General features: G+C 40.0%; 1 protein-coding gene across 1 annotated transcript in view; it reads right to left on the bottom strand.

The window, feature by feature from the left end:
- Positions 1 to 22107, bottom strand: part of LOC109917776 (coiled-coil domain-containing protein 158) — a 162845-nt gene that overhangs the window by 133687 nt on the left and 7051 nt on the right. The window contains exons 2-4 of the mRNA XM_048603980.1: positions 16652 to 16747; positions 7387 to 7432; positions 4955 to 5118 (exon numbers count right to left, since the gene is read on the bottom strand). Coding sequence (XP_048459937.1) covers positions 4955 to 5118; positions 7387 to 7432; positions 16652 to 16747 — 306 coding nt within the window. The remainder of the gene's footprint in view (positions 1 to 4954; positions 5119 to 7386; positions 7433 to 16651; positions 16748 to 22107) is intronic.

The following is a 22107-nucleotide window of genomic DNA, read 5'->3' as shown; positions in this document are numbered from 1 at the left end:
CAGGGATGGTGGGATGCTCTTCGGAGGGGTGGTGTGGACTTGTTGGGCCGAATGGCCTGTTTCCACACTGTAGGGATTCCATGATAAGTTTGGTGGAATCCCATATTGAGTGCATATTGCCTCTTGGCACTTTTAATAGCTTCTTAAAATGACTTTGCTGCCGATTGGGAAACATCATATTTTTTCTTTTCTTTATGCAGACAAGACATAAGATTAGGCCATTCGGTTCATTCCGTCAGCTCTGCCATTTGATTATGTTTCTCAACCCCATTCTCCTGCTTTCCCCCATAACCCTTGATCCCCTTACTAATCAAGGGCCTCTCACTCTCTCAAATACACTCAATGACTTGGCCTCCACAGCCCTCTGCAGCAATGAGTTCCACAGAGTCACCACTTGCTGGCTGAAAATATGCCTCTTATCTCAGTTCCAAATAGGTTGTCCCTTCACTATGAGGCTATGCCCTCAAGTTTTTCTCCTACTGGTAATAACATCTTCTCAAAGTCCACACTATCCAGGCCTCTCAGAATTACATAAGTTTCAATGAGGCTCCCCCCACCTCACCCTTCTAAACTCCGAGTATAGACATGGAGTCCTCAACCACTCCTCACATAACAAATCCTTCATCCCCAGGATCATTCTTATAAACTTTCTCTGGCCCCCCTCCAACACTAACACATTCTCCCTTAGATAGAGGGCCCGAAACCGCTTACAATATTCCAAATGCAGTCCGATCAGAGCTTTATACAGCCTCAGCAGTACATCTCTGCTCTTATATTCTAGCCCTTTTGAAATGAATAGTAACATTGCATTTGCCTTCCTAACTGCCAATTGAACCTGCATATTAACCTTAAGAGGATTCTGAGCAAGGACTCCCAAGTCCCTTTGTGTTTCAGAGATCAAAGCCTTTCCATTTAGAAAATAGTCTATGCCTCTATTCTTCCTACCAAAATGCATTACTTTACTCTTTCTCACATGTATTCCATTTGCCACCTCTTTGCCCACTTTGCTAGCCTCCCCAGGTTCTTCTGCAGCTTCCCTGCTTCCTCAACACTACTTGTCCCTCCATCTACCTTTGTGCAAACTTAGCAACAATGCCCACAATTCCTTCATCCAGATTGGTGGTGTATAACATGAATAATTGTGGCCCCAACACTGACCCCTGCAGAACTCCACTAGTCACCGGCTGTCATCTTGAAAAAGACCACCTTTATCCCCACTCCCTGCCTTCTGCCAATCAGCTAATCCTTTATCCATGCCACTACCCTGCCCTGAAAATCATGGTCTCATCTTATTTATAGGCCTCCTGTGCGGCACCTTGTCAGAGTCCTTCTGCAAATCCAAACAGATCACATTCACTAGCTCTCCTTTGTCTAACATACTTGTTACCTCCTCAAAGAATTTTTAATAAATTTTTCAAACATGGCATCTCCTCAATGAAGCTGTGCTGACTTAGCTCTATTTTACCATGCACTTCTAAGTACTCTGCAATCTTACCCTTATTAATGGATTCTATAATCTTATCAATGACCAAGGTCAGGCAAACCAGGTATATAGTTTCCTGCCTTCTGCCTTCCTCCCTTCTTGAACTGGCGAGTTACATTAGCCATTTCCCAGTCATCATCCCTGATTCCAGTAATTAGTGAAAGATTACCTCCACTATCTCCTCAGCTACTTCCTTCAGAAATCTGGGGAGTAGTCCAACTGGTCTGGGTGATCCATCCCCCTTCAAAACTTTCAGATTCCTCAAAACCTTCTCTTTAGTGCAAATCAGAAGATTGTTTTCTTTGCTGGTTACATTTAACTGGAAGGATCTGTGATTGGAGAACTTAACACTTCGCACTAATTACAGAGTGAGCATCATCACCGGTACAATGGGCAATGGAGCTGTTTTTGCACTGCAATCATCTCCAGGTCTTAAATTTAAATCTTCAGTCAATTCTCATCTTATTCTGTTCTACCTTGGATAGTAGCTGAAGCACCTACTTTGGTCCTACTCTAGAATTCCTTATCTAAACCGTTCCATCAGTTTGTCCATTGTAAGAAAGCAGCTGCAAATTCTTTATAGGACCAAGGTTTCAGTCAGGTCTCATAGATGGACATCCACAGATTTGCAGTATGCTTAAAGGAAGAAAGGGGTAATTTTCTTGAAGACACAGAATTTAATCCTATCATCTACAGAGAGGTACTTTAATATTTTTTAAATTAAGATGTGTTATTATATTAGGGATTATAAATGCTTTAGATGTGTGAGAACGAAAAGATTGGCTAAGGACAAATGTGAGCCATAACAGGTGGGAACAGAATTTATTGTATGGTACAGGGAAATGGCAGAGAAACTGAAGTTACTTTATATCTATCTTCACAGATCAAGATACAGAAAATCTCCCAGAAATATTATAGGCAATCAAGAAACCTGTAAAACTGAGGAACAAAATGATATTAGTACTAATAAACAGGAAGCTAATTTGATTTTTAAGATTGCAAATCCACTGGACCAGCTTTGCTTTATTTCCAAGTTTTGAAGGTGGTGGCTAGAGATTGGACTCATTGGTGGCTATCTTGTATAATTCTACAGATTCTGGAAAGGTTCCTGCCAACTGGAAATTGGAAAATGGAACCCTACTATTTGAGGATGGAGGAAGAATGCAGAACATTCAGACATGTAGGTGCAGCAAATCATTATGCAGGCTAGCTGATAGTAATACTGGGCAAGTCTAACCTGGTCAAAATAAAACCTGGCTTTATAAATCATACTCTCATTTTTTTCAGTTGGTTACTACAATGGTTAGTCACTTAAACATACACAAGGCTACAAATGTTTGTTAACAATAGAATACAAGTTTATTACTCAAAAAGGTAAAGCAAAGCTAAAAATAGATTTCTATAAATGACAGTTATAAATATGTTAACACAGCAGGAAAACAAAATTTCAATGTTTCCTAACACTATCCTTTTACAGATACTCAATTCCAGATTTACTTCACAGATTCATAGAGTTGTACACCATGGAAACAGACCCTTTGGTCTAACTTGTCTATGCCAACCAGATATCTTGAATAAATCTAGTCCCATTTGCCAGCATTTGGCCCATCTCCCCTTAAACCCTTCCTATTCAACCAGGTGCCTTTTAAATGTTGTAACTGTACCAACTTCCACCACTTCCTCTGGCAGTTCATTCCACACATGCAACACCCTCTGCATGAAAATGTTGCCCTCAGGTTCCTTTTAAATCTCTCCCCTCTCACCATAAACCTATGCCCTCTCGTCTTGGGCTCCCCTACTCTGGGATAAAGGCCTTGGCTATTCACTCTATCCATGTCCCTCATGATTTTATAAACCTCTTTTGGGTCACTCCTCAGCCTCCAACGCGCCTGGGAAAATAGCCCCAGCCTATTCAGCCTCTCCTGATAGCTCAAACCCTCCAACCCCAGCAACACCCTCAAATCTTTCCTATAGCATGGAGACCAAAATTGAACGCAGTACTTCACTCCCATCTCAACTCCATTTTTAACTTAACTGACTCCTCTCAGTTTCTTTTCCTTAAACTGTGAAGGCAGTTTTAATGACTCCTTTCTCAGCACGCTCACATAACCTCTCTCCATTCTGATGGCCCAAACATTTTCAGTTCAACAACCTGAAGAGTTCGAGAAAAACCCTCCTGATTTGGAAGCTCCATAAAATGAAAGAACACTTTGGCGAGGGTACAGTGCTCCCTTTAAGCTGTGCGGCCACTCTGACATTCCGTGCATGGCAACTGGCAATGCCAACATGGATCACTGCTGGAAGTCATAATTCATGGAGTCGCCACCACAAACGGACCTTGGAGTTCCATGCATATGTAGCCAAGATATTTCTACTGGCTGCTGAGTCAGGTCATAATCTCAGGATAATGGCTAGGCTATTTCAGACTTACATGAAGAGGAATTCCTTCAATGAGAGGATGGTGAATATTTTGAAAGACCTGACCACATAGGGTTGTGGAAGTTCAATCACTGAGCATGTTCTAGGCAGAAATTGCTAGGTTTCTGCAGACTAATAACATCAAGGTACATGGAGACAGTGCAGGAAGGGTAGATTGAGGTAAATAGTCAGTCATGATTGCATTGAAAGGCAATGCAGGTTCAACACGCTACATAGCCTACTATTGTCCTACATTCCTCAAAGTAAGGTGGACAAATGAAGATTAGGTCATAACGTAATTGAATGGTGCAGCAGGATGAAGGGGCTGACATAATTGTTACCATCTCTAAAGTATGTAAATGAACAAGTGAAAAATATCACTCCATGTTGAAGAAACAAACTCTACCCATATGGAACTCTCAATTGGACTTCACTATCTCTTAAGCATAATGTTTACCAGTAGGCTGTCAAAACAAACTTTGTAACACACTGTGATCATCACTAATAAAAGTGCTTTATATGCTAACTAGAAAAGCTTAAATGAACAAATTAGTCAAAACAAAAATATTTTAGTTTTACACAACTCGTGAGCAGAGTTATCATGGCCAAGTGTTGTCGAACAAGGCATTTAGAACAGGAGTTATTTTCAATGTAGAGAGAATCTGAGGGAAAAAAAATGTCATTTTACGCTAGGACATGAACTGGTGCAGTCATGGGTTATTGGAGAAAATAGCAACAATAAGAATTTTGAATAAATTTAAGATTTTAATTTAACAATATCTAGTTTAACAAGATTGTAACAAATGCTGTTAATTATACCTTGATGGTACCAAAGTGGACATTGTGGTAAAATTGTATTTTTCAACGGAAAAATGAACTCAAATATTTTCTATACATTCACAATGAACTCCTAGCATCCTTTAAGACCAATCTTATCCAACAGAAAACAATGAGTCAAGGACCACATGGATAAAAATATGTATAAATTTTATGACAATTGTACTATGCATCAAGAATTCATCTCCAGAATGTAGTACATGGGCTAATACTTACGGTCTGGTTCTGACTGGTCATTAGGGCTAGTTGAGAATTCATTGTGATCACAACTTCTACCCTCATTGAAATTCCAATTGAATTTGTCCATCGTTAATTTGGTAGCAAGCTCTACTTCTTCCTGAAGTATCTTGGTTTCTTTCGTCTGTCTTTCTAGTTCTTTCCTGTACGCAGAAGCAGAAATAAATATTTTTTAAAAATTGGTTTTTGCTGCTAGAAAACATTCTAAAATGCCAATATTATCAACATCAATCACATCAACAATTTCAAAGAAAACAGCCACTGATAAATTGCAGCACATATAACAGATGAATCAGGAATACTTTTACTGAAGATTATCTTGTGCCCAACTGATGAGCATTGATAATCAGATCTTTGCTGGATTTGAATTTCTTCATACACCATAAAGAGCAGGCAGAAATCAAAAGTCCAATGTTTCTCCAAAATATTTTTTCCTCTTTTTAGTAACAATATTTTTAAGACTTTGTGCATACTTCCAGAAATGGTCCAAAAAAATTGGAACAGTATAACATAGTGCATTGTCATTAACGCTTAAATTGGCTAGCAAGGAAGAAATATCCTATGAACGAGACAGGGGAATTGAGTTTAAGAGCCACAAGGTTATGCTGCAGCTCTATAAAACTCTGCTTAGACCACACTTGGAATATTGTGTTCAGTTGCGGTCACCTCATTATAGGAAAGATGTGGGAGCTTTAGAGAGGGTGCAGAGGAGATTTACCAGGATGCTGCCTGGACTGGGTGGCAAGTCTTATGAGGAAAGGTTGAGGGAGCTAGGGCTATTTTCTTCAGAGCAAAGAGGGACGAGAGGCAACTTGATAGAGGTGTACAAGATGATGAGAGGCATAGATAGAGTGGCTGGCCAGAGACTTTTTCCCAAGGCGGAAATGACTATTACAAGGGGACATAATTTTAAGGTGATTGGAGGAAGGTATAGGGGAGATGTCAGAGATAGGTTCTTTACACAGAGAGTGGTGGGCATGTAGAATGCGCTGCCGGCAGTGGTAGTGGAGTCAGATACTTTAAGAGGCTTTTAAGCGACTCTTGGATAGGCACATGGAGGATAGTAAAATGTAGGGTATGCAGGGTAGTTTGATCTTAGTAGGATAATAGGTCGGCACAACATCGTGGACCGAAGGGCCTGTACTGTGCTGTACTGTTCTATGTTTTATGTTCTTGAACTGCAACTCTCCACAAGTTGGTGATCAATTTGCAAAGGTCTGCAGTTAGCTGTGGGACAGGATTCTCACAGTTAACCTTCCTGCAAGTGTCATGAAGTAGATGCATTTGCTACTTTAATTGTACGTCCTTCATTAAATAAGAAGTGTAAAACTGCATACGGTATTTGAACAATAGCCTCACCAATGTCTTGTACAATCAAAGCATAATGTCCCATTGATTGAGGATATAAGGCTATGGGCCAAGTACCAGAAAGTGCCATTAAAATAGATAGATGCTCGATGACCAGCACAATGAGCTGATGGGCTTCTGTGTTGTAGAATATCTGACTCTATGATCTATGTTGAATTCCCCTCAAACAGTAGCATTGCATTAGCCTTCTTGATCACATGCTGTAGCTACATACTAACTTTGTGACTCATACGTTGGAACACCTAGATTCCTCTACCACCTCAATTCTGCAGTTGCTCCCCATTCAACTAATACTTAATTTTAATAGGATTCTGAGGGAAAAAAAAGAAATTAATGAATAGATGCACTGCGGTGAGATAGCCTCAGAGAAACTAAACATTTGTAAATTAATGTTTATAGACAAAGCACTGATTGATGGATACTCCCAGAATTTTATTCATGATAAAAGGTGTCGAAGAACAGAAGGATTACAATGTTCAAACAACAGTCAACAAAATCCATTAAAAACTATTCTAATCTTTACTTTTAAACTATTAAAATCAGAAATTATGCTCATTGTTTCTGACTTTCTTAATTACCCGACCTCACCTTTATCCTTCTGACCAGTGGGCAGAGATAGGGGAAAAACTACAATATGCAGTACCTTTGAAATCAGTGTTAAACGCATCAGAAAATCCCTTCCTTAGAATCCAAAAGCAAACTTATGTAAAGACTTGGGGAGTGACTCTTGCATTCAGTGTTCCAGTTGAAAAGTGAATCTTAGAAAATTATGAAATGTTACCGGTGATTTATGTTCATTTTTTAAACAGATTTAAATTCACAGACAGTCCACACACAATATCCCACTCTACAATGTGCACGGTGGATCATCGTGTTTTATATTCTAGTTTATGGTGGGGTTGTTAAATATACAAGAACTTCTAACTTTTTCACCTTAGTCTCATCCTAAGTAATGCACTGTCTAAAGCACATTTAGTTCAGTATCACACTATGAAATAAGAATCAGCCATATATACACTTTAGTAACTCAACCTGAAACTAACCTCAATTTCTCTAAGTTTTTGCTTGGTCTTCTGCTATCAGAAATGTCTGAAAAAGAAAACCGTGTTAATCTCAAAGTTTTGTGAAGATGATAAGATTCAAATGCATTTGAATTTTATGAAAAATTTGAAAATTTCAGCATTCCTTTAAACTTGAAGAAAATCTGTGTGCCACTGCTAAAGACACTCTAGTTCAATGCATAGAACAAATTACATTCATTAATCCATTGAGTTTGATTTATATCTGTGTCAAAATCCTTTGAGAAAAGGGACAGCACTATTGACTGATTGTAATTTTCTTTACAAATTGCTCAGTAGCTGGAGTCACAATGATACATTATTAATTGGGCACCACATCATACATTGACCAAATCAACATCACTAGAACAATCCATTTAACCATTTAATCCATTTAAATTGTCACACACAGGTTTAACAAATCATATTGAATGAACAGTCAATAGCCAACAGCCACACTGGAAAATTGAACGCTACCTATTTTCCCCCTTTAAATACTTTATTAAACAAAACTACAAACATATGTACAATAATTTGTTTGAGAAAGTTGATCTCAACAGCTTTCAAATGCTGGTGTTCATGATTGACTGCGCCCAATTTCATCTAACCCCATCTGCCTTGGATATAGCCTTGATCTTTTAGTGTAAAGAAACAGGTTAATGCTTGCAACCGAATTCAGCTCCACTCAGTCTGTTGATATCATGTGGATTTCGTTGGGGTAAAGGCAGAACATCTTAGGATATCAAAATGTCTATCTTACTAAAATAACTTGCACGATTGCTGTCAGGCAACAAACTACATCTTGTTTGAGCCTCTTCTTTTCCAACTACCACTTTTCACCAATTCCGCTTAGTGAGAAAATGTGGATGGTGGCAGCTATTTACCCAACCACATGTTGGCTACAATTGGCACCACAAATTCATGAAGACAGTGAATGGTGAAGGTATTGGATAGGGTGCTAATCAAGCAGGTTTTTTTGTCCCGAATAGTTCAATCTTAGATTGTTGTCAGATCTGCATTCTTTCAAGCCAGAGGAGAGTATTCTAGCAGCATGGAAACAGATCCTTCAGCCCAACTAGCCTATGCCAACCATTATCCCAAACTAAACTACACCCACCTGCCTGCACTTGTCCCATATCCCTCCAAACATTTCTTACTCATACTTATCTAAATGTCTTTTTAAAATTGTAACTGTACCCACATCCACCACTTCCTCTGGAAGTTCATTTCACACACAAACCACTGTGTAAAAATAATTGCCCCTCATGTATTTTTTTTAAATCTTTCTCCTTTTACCTTGAAAATATGCACCACAGTCTTGAAAACCCCACCCTAGTGAAAAAAAAATCACCTGCCATTCACCTTATCTATATCCCTCATGATTTTATAAACCTCTAAAGGTCACCCCTCAACCTCCTGTGCTCCAGTGAAAAAAGTCCCAGCGTATCCAGCCTCTCCTTATAACTCAAATTCCCCATTCCTGGCAACATACTGGTAAATCTCTTCTGAACCTTCCACAACTTATTAATATCCTTCCTATTACAGGGCGACCAGAACTGGACACAGTACTCCAGAAGAAGCCTCACCAACATGCAGTCCAACTTCAACATGATATCCCAACCCCCTTCTTAAAATTAAAGCAGTGAAGACAAGCATGCTAAATGCCTTCTTAACTACCCTGTCTACATGTGACACAAACTTCAACGAATTATGTACCTGCATCCTTAGGTCTCTCTGTTATATAACACCACTCAATGACCTACTTTTAATTGTAAATGGCCTGCCTTGCTTGCTTTACCAAAATGCAATACCTTGCAATTATCAAAATTAAACTTGATCTGTCACTCTTCAGCACATTGACCCAATTGATCAAGATCCTTATGTAATCTCAGATAACTTTCTTCCCTGTCCACTAAATCACCAATTTTGGTGCCTTACAGATGGCAAACAGGCTTTGGATAGTTAAAAGATGAGTTACTTGTGTAGAATTCCTAGCCGCTGACTATGCTTAGAGCCATGGTATTCATATGCTGGTCCAGTTCAGTTTCTCGTCAGTGGTAATCACAAGGACACTGACAATTAGGAATTGAGGAACAGTGATGCCAAATATCAAGCAGAATAGTTAGATTCTCTCCTTTTGAGATGGTAATTTCTTGGCAATTCAATAGCACAAATGTTGCTTGCCACTTATCAGCCCAAGCCTGGAATTTGTCCAGTTCTTGCTATATTTTGACGTTGGCTGCTTCAGTGTCTGAGGAATCACAGATGTTGTTGATCACTGTGCAATCAGCAAGCATCCTCATTTCTGACCCAACAATGGAGGGAAAGTCAATGATGAAGCAACTGAAGAACTCGTGCAGATGTCCTGTGACTGAGCTGATTGACCTCCGACAACCATAACTGTCTGCCTTTCAGTTAGGAATGAATCCAATCAGCACCGAGTTTTCCTAACAATTCCCAATGGCTCCAGTTTTCCCCAAGTACCCCTTGATGCCTCCGGAAAGCAGTCATGTTTAAGTTGCAGAAAGCAAGATTTAAGCAGTCATTCAGGAAAAAATAAGCGGCCAGAAATTGTTCATTAGGCCACTAAAGTGGGGGCAGGGAATTGTCTATTTTACTTAAGTAAGTGGGAAGCCTACACCATGGCAGCAAATCTCTCCAGACTCTCCAGTCCAGGTTTTGCAGCATTACTATACTGCGCAAAAGATTTTAAAGACAATAAACAGCTATATATTGCTACACTGAAGATTTAAATATGTTTCAAACAACAAAATAAAACAGCATTGACATACTGCAGGATTAAAAGTCTTTGAAGCAACAGGAATAAAGCAGCAATGAGACTCTGTAAAAATAAAAAGATTTTAAAAAATAAAAATAAATAATCATACTCAGAAGAAACAGCAGGAGAAACGATATTGCAAGAAAGATTTAATTGCAGAGATCGGCCAATTAAAGTACAGAATTGGATACCTTGGAGGAAACTAATTGTTAAGATGCAGAATTGCTTCCAAGCCCAGAGCTAAAAAGAAGCTGAACAATTAAACAGAATTTGTATTCATTTGGGATTATAATTAATGTTATAGTGTGCCAAGACGTAAATGGTGCCACAGATATTTTTGATTACCTTCTACAAGCTTTTGACAACTAATTTTAATCAAAGAACAAATAAAATTCTTCAAAGAGCAGAATTTAACAGAGGTCAGCATATAACTGGCAGCAGCACAGTGGCTCAGTGGTTAGCACTGCTGCCTCACAGTACCAGGGACCTGAGTTCAATTCCATGCTCAGGCGACTATGTGGAATTTGCACATTCTTCCTGCCTCTGTGTGGGTTTCCTCCAGGTGCTCCAGTTTCCTCCCACAGTCCAAAAACATGCAGGTTAGGTGAATTGGCAATGCTAAATTGCCCGTAATGTCCAGGGATGTGTAGACTAGGTGGTTTAGCCATGAGAGATGTAGGGTTGCAGGGATAAGGATCTTTGGAGGTTGAGTGTGGGCTCGATGGACTGAATGGCCTGCTTCCACACTGTAGGATTCTATGTAAGGAATGTATAGATATTTTTTCACTAATCTGTAGATGTTGGTAATGAAACTGTGTGAATGGAGCTTTGAAATCGGAATTCACAAGAGACAATTGTTGTTCAAATTGCTGATGAATCTTTGGACTGAAATAAATCTGACAAAGAAGATGTGACTTTGGAGCAAACCATTCAGGTAAGAGAGAGATTCAATGATAATACTGTGAAGCAAACATGGCCCAGTTACTTTCTATCCTAAAAAAAAGGCGGCTTCATCTGCAAAACAACAGATAACTTCCAGAGGAGTTGCAAAAGTAGAATATAGTTATAGATCAGCAGAAAATCAAATAACTACTCACATAAATGCTAATGAGCCAGAACAAGGTGCAATAAACAGACATTCAATGTATCTCCCAGGGGAAACCGGTCATCCAAACAATTCATTTTGAGAAAAGACATTTAATGGCAATGGACATCTCATTAACTGCAAGTTTGATACTCCAAGTTTGAACAGACCTATGTATGTTTGACAGGTGCCCTTACTATTTTGCTGTCCACTGTTTTTCCACAGTGGATCAAGGTGAAAGTGTTACTTATCATGACCAATGATGGAGGTCTCAGGGTCTCGCTTAAAATATTCACTACGTATGGGTTCCCTGATGTGCTACACTAACCAGCAAGCAAATGCTTAAGTATGAAAAGGATAAAGGAAGGATCGAAAATTATTTCCTATTTGTTGCTATTGTGACAAAGGTTATCCAGAGGAAAAGCTCAATAGGTTGGCAATGAAGACCTGCGTTGAGCAACACAGCACTTCAAACTTCAGTAAGTTATCAAAAGGTATGATGAAACACTGGCTGTTCCAACTTTCCTGTGAGAAGGTATCCTAGGAAAGATACACCAGGGACACAGGCAAAGAGGGCAGAGCAAGGGCTCAATTGTCAAGTGCTGGCTAGAGATCTCAAAAGAGATTGAGGATCTTATAGCTGACTGTGAAATTTGAGCTACTCATTGGCCTGTGCAGCAAACACTTGATTCCCACTTTCCCCACCGTCATCTGTGGAATTCCCTGCCCAGTGAGGCAGTTGAGGCCACCATGTTGAATGTTTTTAAGGCAAAGATAGATTTTTGAACAGTAAAGGCATTAAGGGTAATGGTGAGCAAGCGGGTGAGTGAAGCTGGATCCACAAAAAGATCAGCCATGATGTTACTGAATGGTACAATAGGCTCGATGGGCCAGATGGCCTACTCCTGCTCCTATTTCTTATGTTCTTATAAGAAATTTGAACAGACCTATGTATGTTTGACAGATGCCCTTACTTCATTGCTGTCCAGTGTTTTTCCACAGTGGATAAGGGTGAAAGTGTTACATACCATGACCAATGTTGGCGTTCTCAGGGTCACAATGAAAATATTCACTGATATGGGATCCCTGATGTGGATGTGTCAGATAGTGGACCATAGGTTGGTAACAAATTTTTCATCCAATCTGCAGCCAGCTCTAGATTTGAAAAATTATTCAAATGTGCCAAAATGTCCACAGTTGAATGGAGAAAGCAAGTGTGAGATCCAGATAGTCAAGTCACCTTTGAAGAAAAATGGCAAGTTTTATACAATGTAATTAAATTACTGGTCCACCTCATTCCAGTGTAGCTTATTGCCATCAGAATTGCTGAAAGCTAGAAAACTGAGGACTCAACTCCTTATCTTACCAAAGGCATTGACTTCGCAATCAAGTCCACAGGGCTCTAACAATGTATGCAAGAAGGAACAACCGTGCTGGAAATAACAAGCTGCCCACTATCAGACATTACTGTGCATGACAGTTGATACACAAGAACAACAACTGGACCATAAGGTACAGTTGTTCGAGAGGCAGTGCACCAGCAGCAAACATATATTGATCATATAGCTGAGGAAGTTGAACAAAATAACCGCAGTAATCTCGTCTCATTGTGGACCATTCACCAATAGTTGATCAGGGTGAACCCAACATGACAAAATCTTAAGGATCGTTCATAGTCATTAACAGAATCAAGGTCAAAATGTCCTCAAGCTGAAGACTTATCAATCTTCCAATTTGGAAGGGAACATATCCCGAAAGAATCCTGAAACCTCCAGACTACCTGAATTTGTTCAGTCAGAGACTTGTGGGAAAGTAATTATAATTATATACATGAATTTATAAAGGTTAATTATGGGGGAAAAGCTTGGGGGAGGATGGTGTACAAGATATTATTTCTTAAAGGGTGAATGTGAAAGACATCATTAAGCTCCATCAAATTTGATGACAAAACAAGTCAAGTGGAGAAAGGCAGATCGTATTTGGATTGCAAAACGGACAGACCAGTTCAGTATCAATGTCTGACTTATTAATGTAACTTGTATTTGATCACTCATTTTAGTTTATTCTTTTACAGGATGACGGCATTGGTGGCTAGGCCAGCTTTTACTGCCCATCCCAGGGAGCAGTTAAGAGCCAACCACATTGCTGTGGGTGTGGAGTCACATGTAGTCCAGACCAGGTAAGGATGACATGTAAACTACACCTTATTTAAGATATCTTTTCTCATTAGAATATGTTGTGGTTTTCCTCTAACACTAGAAACCAAATAGGTACTGTAGACCCAATCAGAAAAGGAGGATGGTGACCGCTATCTAACTAACAACATGTTGGCATATGCTCATCCAACATTCTTAAATGAAAATATTTCCACGCAAGATTGAGATTCCAGACACATAGGACTGTGTCAGCAACTGTGCTAAGTTACAACAATATAATTTGTGTAGTAATAGACCAGATTTATATAGAGAAGTAGTTTGTTATGTTTCGAGTGTTGGTGGAGCTGTACTTAACCGTGCAAATCGAGAGCATTCTATCATAATTCTGACTTGTGCCATATTGATGGGGGAGGAACTTTGGGAAGTCAGGACTTAGTTGTGGCAGAATATCTGTGCTAGCAGGGATTCAGTGATGGCAATGTCATTGAACATCAGTTAGACTCTCTCTTGTAACCTCAGTGTTCAAGTGGCATGTATTTTAAGTCTCATTTACCAGCCCCAACTTATATGTGCAGCAAGACCTCGGCAGCAGAGACATGAACTGTTTCACTTTCCAAGGAGTTGAGACTGGTACTGAATTCTGTGTAGTCAACATCCCCACTTGTGGCATTAAGAGGGAGAGAAGTTATTAATGCAACAGCTGAAGATGGTTTGGTCTGGGACATTAGGCTTCGACATCTGTGAACATATCCCAACATGACAAGTTTGATTCCAGCCAGTGGAAAGTTATTGCCAACTCCCTCATTCTGATTTTCACTAACTTGAGTTTTATTGGGGATTCTTGGTGCCAGACTTAGTGAAGTGCTGCCTTGAGATCAAGAATAGACTTTTACCTCATTCCTGGAATTCTGTTTTACTTTGTCCATTTTTGACCAAGACTATAATGAGACCTGGAGTCAAGTGGTCCCTAAATTGTGCATCTTGCTGTGTGCAAGTGTCACTTGAGAGCACAGCTTTTGACACCAGCCATCGCTTTTCCTGTGATCGAGAGTAAACTGATCAGGTGATAACTGGCCAGATTGGATTAATTCTAGAACAAAAAAACAGAGGTTGCCAGAAAAGCTCAGCAGGTCTAGCAGCATCTTTGAAGAAAAATCAGAGTTAACTTTTCGGGTCCGGTGACCCTTCCTCAGCCAAGGCACCAGCCCTGGTTCAATGAAAAGCACAGCTGCATGTGAGGAGCAGCACCAGACATACCTAAAGATGAGTTGCCAACTTGATGAAAATGTAACACAGAGTGATATACACAGGATAAGATTACAACCTGATCTGTTTACTCCCTGAGGAAGAGTCACTGGACCCAAAATGTTAACTTTGATTTCTCTTCACAGATACTGCCAGACCTGCTGAGCTTTTCCAGCAACTTCTGTTTTTGTTTCTGACTTACAGCATTCGCAGTTCTTTCAGTTTTTATTTCGATTAATTCTACTTTTGGTGAACAGAACATTCCTGAGTAACTTTTCACATTGTTGACAGTTGCTAGTTTTGTAGTGGTATCAGAGAAGCTTGGCTAGAGGCATAGCTTACATTGGAACATAAGTCCTTAGGTAATACAGCCAGAAAACTGTTGAGAGATCAGAGGTTTTCTCAGATCCAGTGTCTTCAGCAGTTTCTTGATCACACACAGAGTGAATTAAATTGGGTGTAACGTTGGGAATATCAGGATGAGGCAAAGATGGATCATCTACTCTGTACCTCTGCCTGAAGATGGTTGCAAATGTCTTACTTTTTCCACTCGCATGCTGTGCTCCACTATTTCTAAATATTAAAAGCCTGCTCCCTATTAGATATTGCGTTGTCTGCCACCATTCATGACTACATATGACAGGACTGTAGAGTTTTGATATAATTCATTGGCTGTAGAATTACTTAGCTGTCTATAGAATGCTGCTGTGCTGTTTAGCACGTATATCATCCTGTGTTGCATTTTCTTCAAGTTGGTAACTCACGTTAGGTATGACTGGTGCTGGTCCTGACATGCACCTGTGCTTATCATTGAATCAGAGCTAGTGCCTTGGCTGTATGGTAATGATAGAGTGTAGGATTTGCCAGGGCATGATATTAAAATTGTGGCTGAATACAACTGCAATACATACTGGATGCCTAGTTTTGAGTCACTCGCTCCCTTCTGAATCTATTCCTTCAGTAATAGTGCCACACAACACGGCAGAAGGTGTCAAGCTGGGCCTTCATCGCATCACAACTTCTGCAGTGGTCAATTCTATCAGAATGATCATTGACAAATGAATCTGTGACAGGTTGTTTGGAAAGGACAAGATTATGTATGTTTTTCTCTCATGTAGGTTCCCTTACCACCTGTCGGAGGCCATGTCTGGCAAATATATCCTTCAGGACTCAGGCAGCTCTCAGTAGTGGCTCTACTAGACAAGTCTTGGTGATAGCCATTGAAATTGCTGATCACCATATTTCTATGGGTCTGAAATCACATGTAGGCCAGAAGAGATATGGACAGCAAATTTCCTTCCTTGGAAAAACATCAGTGAACTAGGTAGGTTCATCATTGATGACAGTTACATTACCACCATTACTGAAACTAGATTTTTCATTTCATTAACTAAATCTAGAATAAATTTGAATTTATTATGGCATTGATTGAACTCTCTCCATCCACATAAAAATTAATTTTACTATAAAATGGCATGCCATATAAATATATACATTATCAATTGTAGATAAGAACATCACTATTACAATAAAACTAACTGATCAAATCTTATAATCCCTTTTCTTCACATTCAGTCCACTACCAAGTGTGACAAGAACACAAGATGCAGGAGTAACAGTAGACTGTACTGACTCTGCAATTCAATACAACCATGACTGATTAATGCTTCAACTCCACTTTCCTAGTCACTCTTCATAACCCTTTTTCCTCAAGAATCCAAAAATCTGTATATCTAAGCCTTAAATATATTCATTGATGGAGAAACAACCATCCCCCAGGGCAAAGAATTCTGGATTCACAACATTTTGAGGGAAAACATTTCTCATCTCATGCCTAAATGAATGATCCCATATCCTGAGCTTGTGTTCCAAACAGAACCCAGGCTCCCACGCCAGCAGAAGCAACCTCAAAAATTCAGCCATTGTTGCATTAATGTGTTCAATCAAGAAATAAAACAGAGGATTACAAATAATCCAATCACTTACATTTACACAATGTAAATTGTTCTTTTCCAGCTTCTGAGGCATGCAGACTTGACTGACAAGACCGACAGTCAGTAGATGAAAAATGTCCACGAGCCCCTAGTGACCAAATAACATAAGTCAATATGGAACTGAATTCAGTTATATTCACTTTTTCTTGTTGCCTTTTAGTATGTGAGCATGCTTTTGCTCTTTTTAAACATTTCAGTCACCAGCTTTCCTTACACTCTTGCAATAGCAAGCTACATTAATTCACTCATTCCAAAGACAACTTCACATTCATGAAACATAATTGAAATGTTTCAATCGTACAACAATGGCAAAAACGCTCCTTTTCTGTATGTGATTTAAATTAACTGACAACAACAGTACAGCAATCAATTTTGGTAATATATTCATTGTATTAAATCAATTGCAAGTTCGCAAAAACACAAGTTAATAGCGATGTTGACGAATAAATTGTCCCACAATTTTACAGTTTGAACATTTAAGAATCTGACCTGAAAAGAATAGTTTAAAAGTCATTGCATAGGTTATGGAGGCCAAGTCACTGTGTATTTAAGAGAGAGATAGGTAGTTTCTTGATTAGTAAGGAGATCAAAAGTTATAAGGAGAAGGCAGGAGAATGGGGTTGAAAAACATATCAGCCATGATCCAACAGTGAAGTGAACTTAATGGGCTGAATGGCCGAATTCTTCTCCTGTATCTTATGGTCTTACACGAATAAGCAATTGTTACAATGTTCATCTTTGAATTCTGCCACAAGATTGCTGGTTAGTGAGTCAACAGCAGCTTTCTCCTCATGACAGAAACTAGGAACTACAACCATGAAAGAATATTACTAAGATGAAACAAATATTTTGATTAAATTATGATCCATGAGAATAAAAAGCTTAAATATGACGTTGCTCCACCACCAAATCTTCTAAATAGTCATCCACTGTTTCGCTAGACATCAATTCAGGCCATTATTAGGTGCATCAGTGTGACCTATTTGTTGACTTAGGTGCCATAATACAGATATGCTCACGCAATATTCATTTTATAAATCAACTTCAATATTGAATATTATGCAACTTAAACTAATATTAAAATTAAGTGAAGGGTATTTTGATAATAAAGTACATCCAAACCTATATGTGTCTGCAGAATCAGCAGCAATGGGATAACTTTAAAAGTAAAGAGCTTCGAGTGATATAAAGTAGTAAAAACAAAGCTGAAGTCTACTGTCTTCATTACATAACATATATTGAATATATATTTGGAAACAGAATTAAAAATTCAAGAGAAATATTACCACCACAGCTGGACAACAGTGGAAAAAGCTTCAGGAGATGCTGCAGTGACAGTGTTGTGATGGGGTATTATGACATAGTTAACAAAGAATAATTAGTTTGTGATTCACAGCAACATATAACAAGAAAATTATTTCGCACTTGGGAATTTATGGTTTATCACATTTAGGGAAATCAGAATAAATGATCTTGCTGATCAATTTTATTTAAATTATCTATTTCCTTCTTACATATATGGCACACACACATTTCCTCCAAACACTGTGGCAAGTTGAAGCACCTAGTGGCTGTTACTTGGCCACTTTAGGGGAGGCAAAACCTAGTGGTATTATAACTGGGCTACTAATCTAGAGACCTAGGTAATGTTCTGGGGACCCAGGCTCAAATCTCACCACAGCAGATAGTGGAATTGGAATTCAATAAAAATCTGGAATTAAGAATCTAATTGTTAGGAAAACCCATCTGGCTCACTACTGTCCTTTGGGAAAGGCAGCTCCCATTCTTCCCTAGCCTGACCTACCTGTGACTTCAGACCCACAGAAATGTGGTTGACTCTCAAACGCCCTCTGGGCAATAATTACTTGCCTAGCCAGCGAAGCTCTCATCACGTGAACGAATGAGGGGAAAAGAAACAACTTTGGGAGCCTTAATTCCTGTTGAGAAGGTGCCCAATTGCTGAGGTGGCAAGAAAGGACTGAGCATCACTCCAGGGCCAAGTTGGCCAATTATCTGACTGTCTCACTGCCTCCAAGGAGAGAAAATTGAATGTTTCCATCAAGAAACTGTACTAATAAAACAGAAAATGAGGTAATGTACTGAGCAATCTGGGTTGTATCCAGTCATAGCAGATGATGGAATTTGAATTTTTAAAAAAATCTAATAATGATGATTGTGAAACGGGATGGCGGGGGGAAGGCAGATAGAGGAAGCATCGAGAAAGCATGGAACAAGGGATAATGAGAGGGGTTGGGGGCAGTGTGAAAGGTAGTGGCTGTAGTCCTCCTCCCCTCATCATACCTCTTTAACCTCTCTTTACATCGAGGAGGCCCTCCATTGTGCTGTGTGGCACTACCATTGTGCTTTAATACATTTTAAAACAAATTAGACTGGGCATCTGCCTTAGATATCAATGCTTCATTTGACCAATGATGGTTACAAGGAGCCCTAACAAAACTGGAGTTATTGGGAATCGGAGGAAACTTTCCCCTGGTTGGACTCATACCTAGTGCAAAGAAAGATGATTGCAGTTGTTGGAAGCCAATCTTAATCACAGGACATCACTGCAGGAGTTCCTCAGCGTAGTGTCCTAGGCCCAATCATTTTAGGATGTTTCATCACTTGTGACAAAGGTTTTAATGCATTATTATTTTAAAACTTAGATTCTAAAGTAGAGGTAAATGGGTTTGGGTTTTCAATTCTGTGAGGGTGACATTTTTTTTCAAAAATGAAAGGTCAAAAACATTTTCTTTCAAGCAGGGAGACAAAAATATCATTCCCAAGAAATTACATGATTTAAGTAAAACAATGAGAAAGGCTATCCACTGATATAATTGAAGTTAAGATAATTGCTAAGTTAAGCATTTCATGATCCACTTAAAGAGGAGCCGGGGTCAGAAACAGTTCAGAAGACCCAGACCAGTAGATGTGCTGCTTAGCTGACTCAAAGTAGATACAGTCTCCAGTTTTAACTTGGAGTTCAGTAAGCAATGTCCAGAAGTTTGCCTGTGTCTCTCAGGGAAAGACAGTAATGGAAAGAATCACATCTGAACAATGTGCAGAAAGTTGCCGAAAGAAAATTCTTACTCGACTGGCAAGGTTACAAGTAAGTAGTGAAATAAAATGGGAATGATACAGGGATCACAGGGATCGAGTCTGTAAAGGATCTTTCTGGGCAGTTCGTGGTGAGATCTATCTAAATTGTCATTGATAAAGCTTCGTTTTCCCCCCTTGTGTGTAATAAGCTTGTGTTCTTTTATTAAAAGCACATTAGCAGTCTCTTGTGACTATTTCAGTGACTGACCACCACAGTAAACAAATTGCAAAAACAAAACTTACGGTCTAATAAGCCAGGATTCACTCTAGAATCTGACTTTTCTAGTATTACCATCAGCTGGGAACAAAGTAGGAGCTCTGGGAGAGAAAACCATTGAAGATCTGTAAAGAATCGAGTACATGACGATACTGTGCATAAAAGCAGGACTTGTTGGAAAGTATATTACAAAGATTGGAATTTCAAAATAAATTTGACTGTTCCAAAGATTTTTCTTGGGGTAGAAAATTTAACAATGAATTAATTGAAATCTTTGACTAAAGCTAAACTGAGAGAAATAGTGAATTAAGAAAAACAGGATCTCTAATAAAGGAGATAAATGTCTATTTATTCATTTAGAAGCAAAGGAGGTAATCCTGAATTGTCACCACTAGTAGCAGCTAGGATTCAGTTTAAAACTAATCAAACTCCAGTGGAATTGATTATGTATCAGGAAAATATAGGCTAAAATACTAAAAGATTGATTGGCCAGGATTATATTAACATAGTCAAATTTTACTAGACATATTCAGAATCATAGAATACCTACAGTGTGGAACCAGGCCATGAGAGAATGCAGACACAGAGAGAATGTGCAAACTCCACACAGACGGTCACCTGAGGGTGGAATTGAAACCAGATCCCTAGCGCTGTGAGGCTGCCGTGCTAACCAATGCACCACCATGCCGCCCATGTGTCTTGTCGTGGGGAAATACTAGCCAATTAAACCTACGCGTTTAAATCTAACGTAAGCTTTTGAAGACCTATTTAGCAATATCTTACTGATTTGTGAAGGACCCCAACCTAAATAGAATTGGGCATCAGTATCTTTTAACATTTCAACAGACTTTCTGAGGCAGTGGCTTTTGGAAAAGGAATAGTAAAAATGGTATTGGAAACCTCTTAGCCGAACTCGTCCTCACACTCAACAACTTCTCTTTCAATTCCTCCCACTTCCTACAGACAAAGGGGGTAGCCATGGGTACCCGCATGGGCCCAAGCTACGCCTGCCTCTTTGTAGGTTACGTGGAACAATCCCTTTTCCGTACCTACACCGGCCCTAAACCCCACCTCTTCCTCCGTTACATTGATGACTGTATCGGCGCCGCCTCGTGCTCCCACGAGGAGCTCGAACAGTTCATACACTTCACTAACACCTTCCACCCCAACCTTAAGTTTACCTGGACCATCTCTAACACCTCTCTCCCCTTCCTGGACCTCTCTGTCTCCATATCGGGCAACCACCTAGAAACCGATATTCATTTCAAGCCCACCGACTCCCACAGCTACCTAGAATACTCCTCCTCCCACCCACCTTCCTGCAAAAATGCTATCCCCTATTCCCAATTCCTTCGCCTCCGCCGCATCTGCTCCCAGGATGAGGCATTCCACTCCCGTACATCTCAGTTGTCCTCGTTTTTCAAGGACCGTAACTTCCCCTCCTCGGTGGTCGAGAACGCCCTCAACCGTGTCTCCCACATCTCCCGCACCTCATCCCTCACACCCCGTCCACGCAATAAGAACCAAAAAAGAATCCCCCTCGTCCTCACGTACCACCCCACCAACCTCCGGATCCAACGCATCATCCTCCGACACTTCCGCCATCTGCAATCCGACCCCACCACCAAAGACATCTTTCCCTCCCCACCCTTATCTGCTTTCCGGAGGGACAACTCTCTCCGTGACTCCCTTGTCCGCTCCACACTCCCCTCCAGCTCCACCACACCCGGCACTTTTCCCTGCAACCGCAGGAAGTGCTACACCTGCCCCCATACCTCCTCCCTCACCCCCATCCCAGGCCCCAAGAAGACTTTCCACATCAAGCAGATGTTCACCTGCACATCTGCCAATGTGGTATACTGCATCCGCTGTACCCAGTGTGGCTTCCTCTACATCGGGGAAACCAAGCGGAGACTCGGGGACCGCTTTGCAGAACACCTACGCTCGGTTCGCAACAAACAACTGCACCTCCCAGTCGCGAACCATTTCAACTCCCCCTCCCATTCCTCAGACGACATGTCCATCCTGGGCCTCCTGCAGTGCCACAACGATGCCACCCGAAGGTTGCAGGAACAGCAACTCATATTCCGCTTGGGAACCCTGCAGCCCAATGGTATCAATGTGGATTTCACAAG

Source organism: Rhincodon typus, chromosome 1 (genome assembly GCF_021869965.1).
Source record: "Rhincodon typus isolate 14 chromosome 1, sRhiTyp1.1, whole genome shotgun sequence".
NCBI lineage: Eukaryota > Metazoa > Chordata > Chondrichthyes > Orectolobiformes > Rhincodontidae > Rhincodon > Rhincodon typus.
This window is presented reverse-complemented; position numbering and strand designations above follow the sequence as displayed.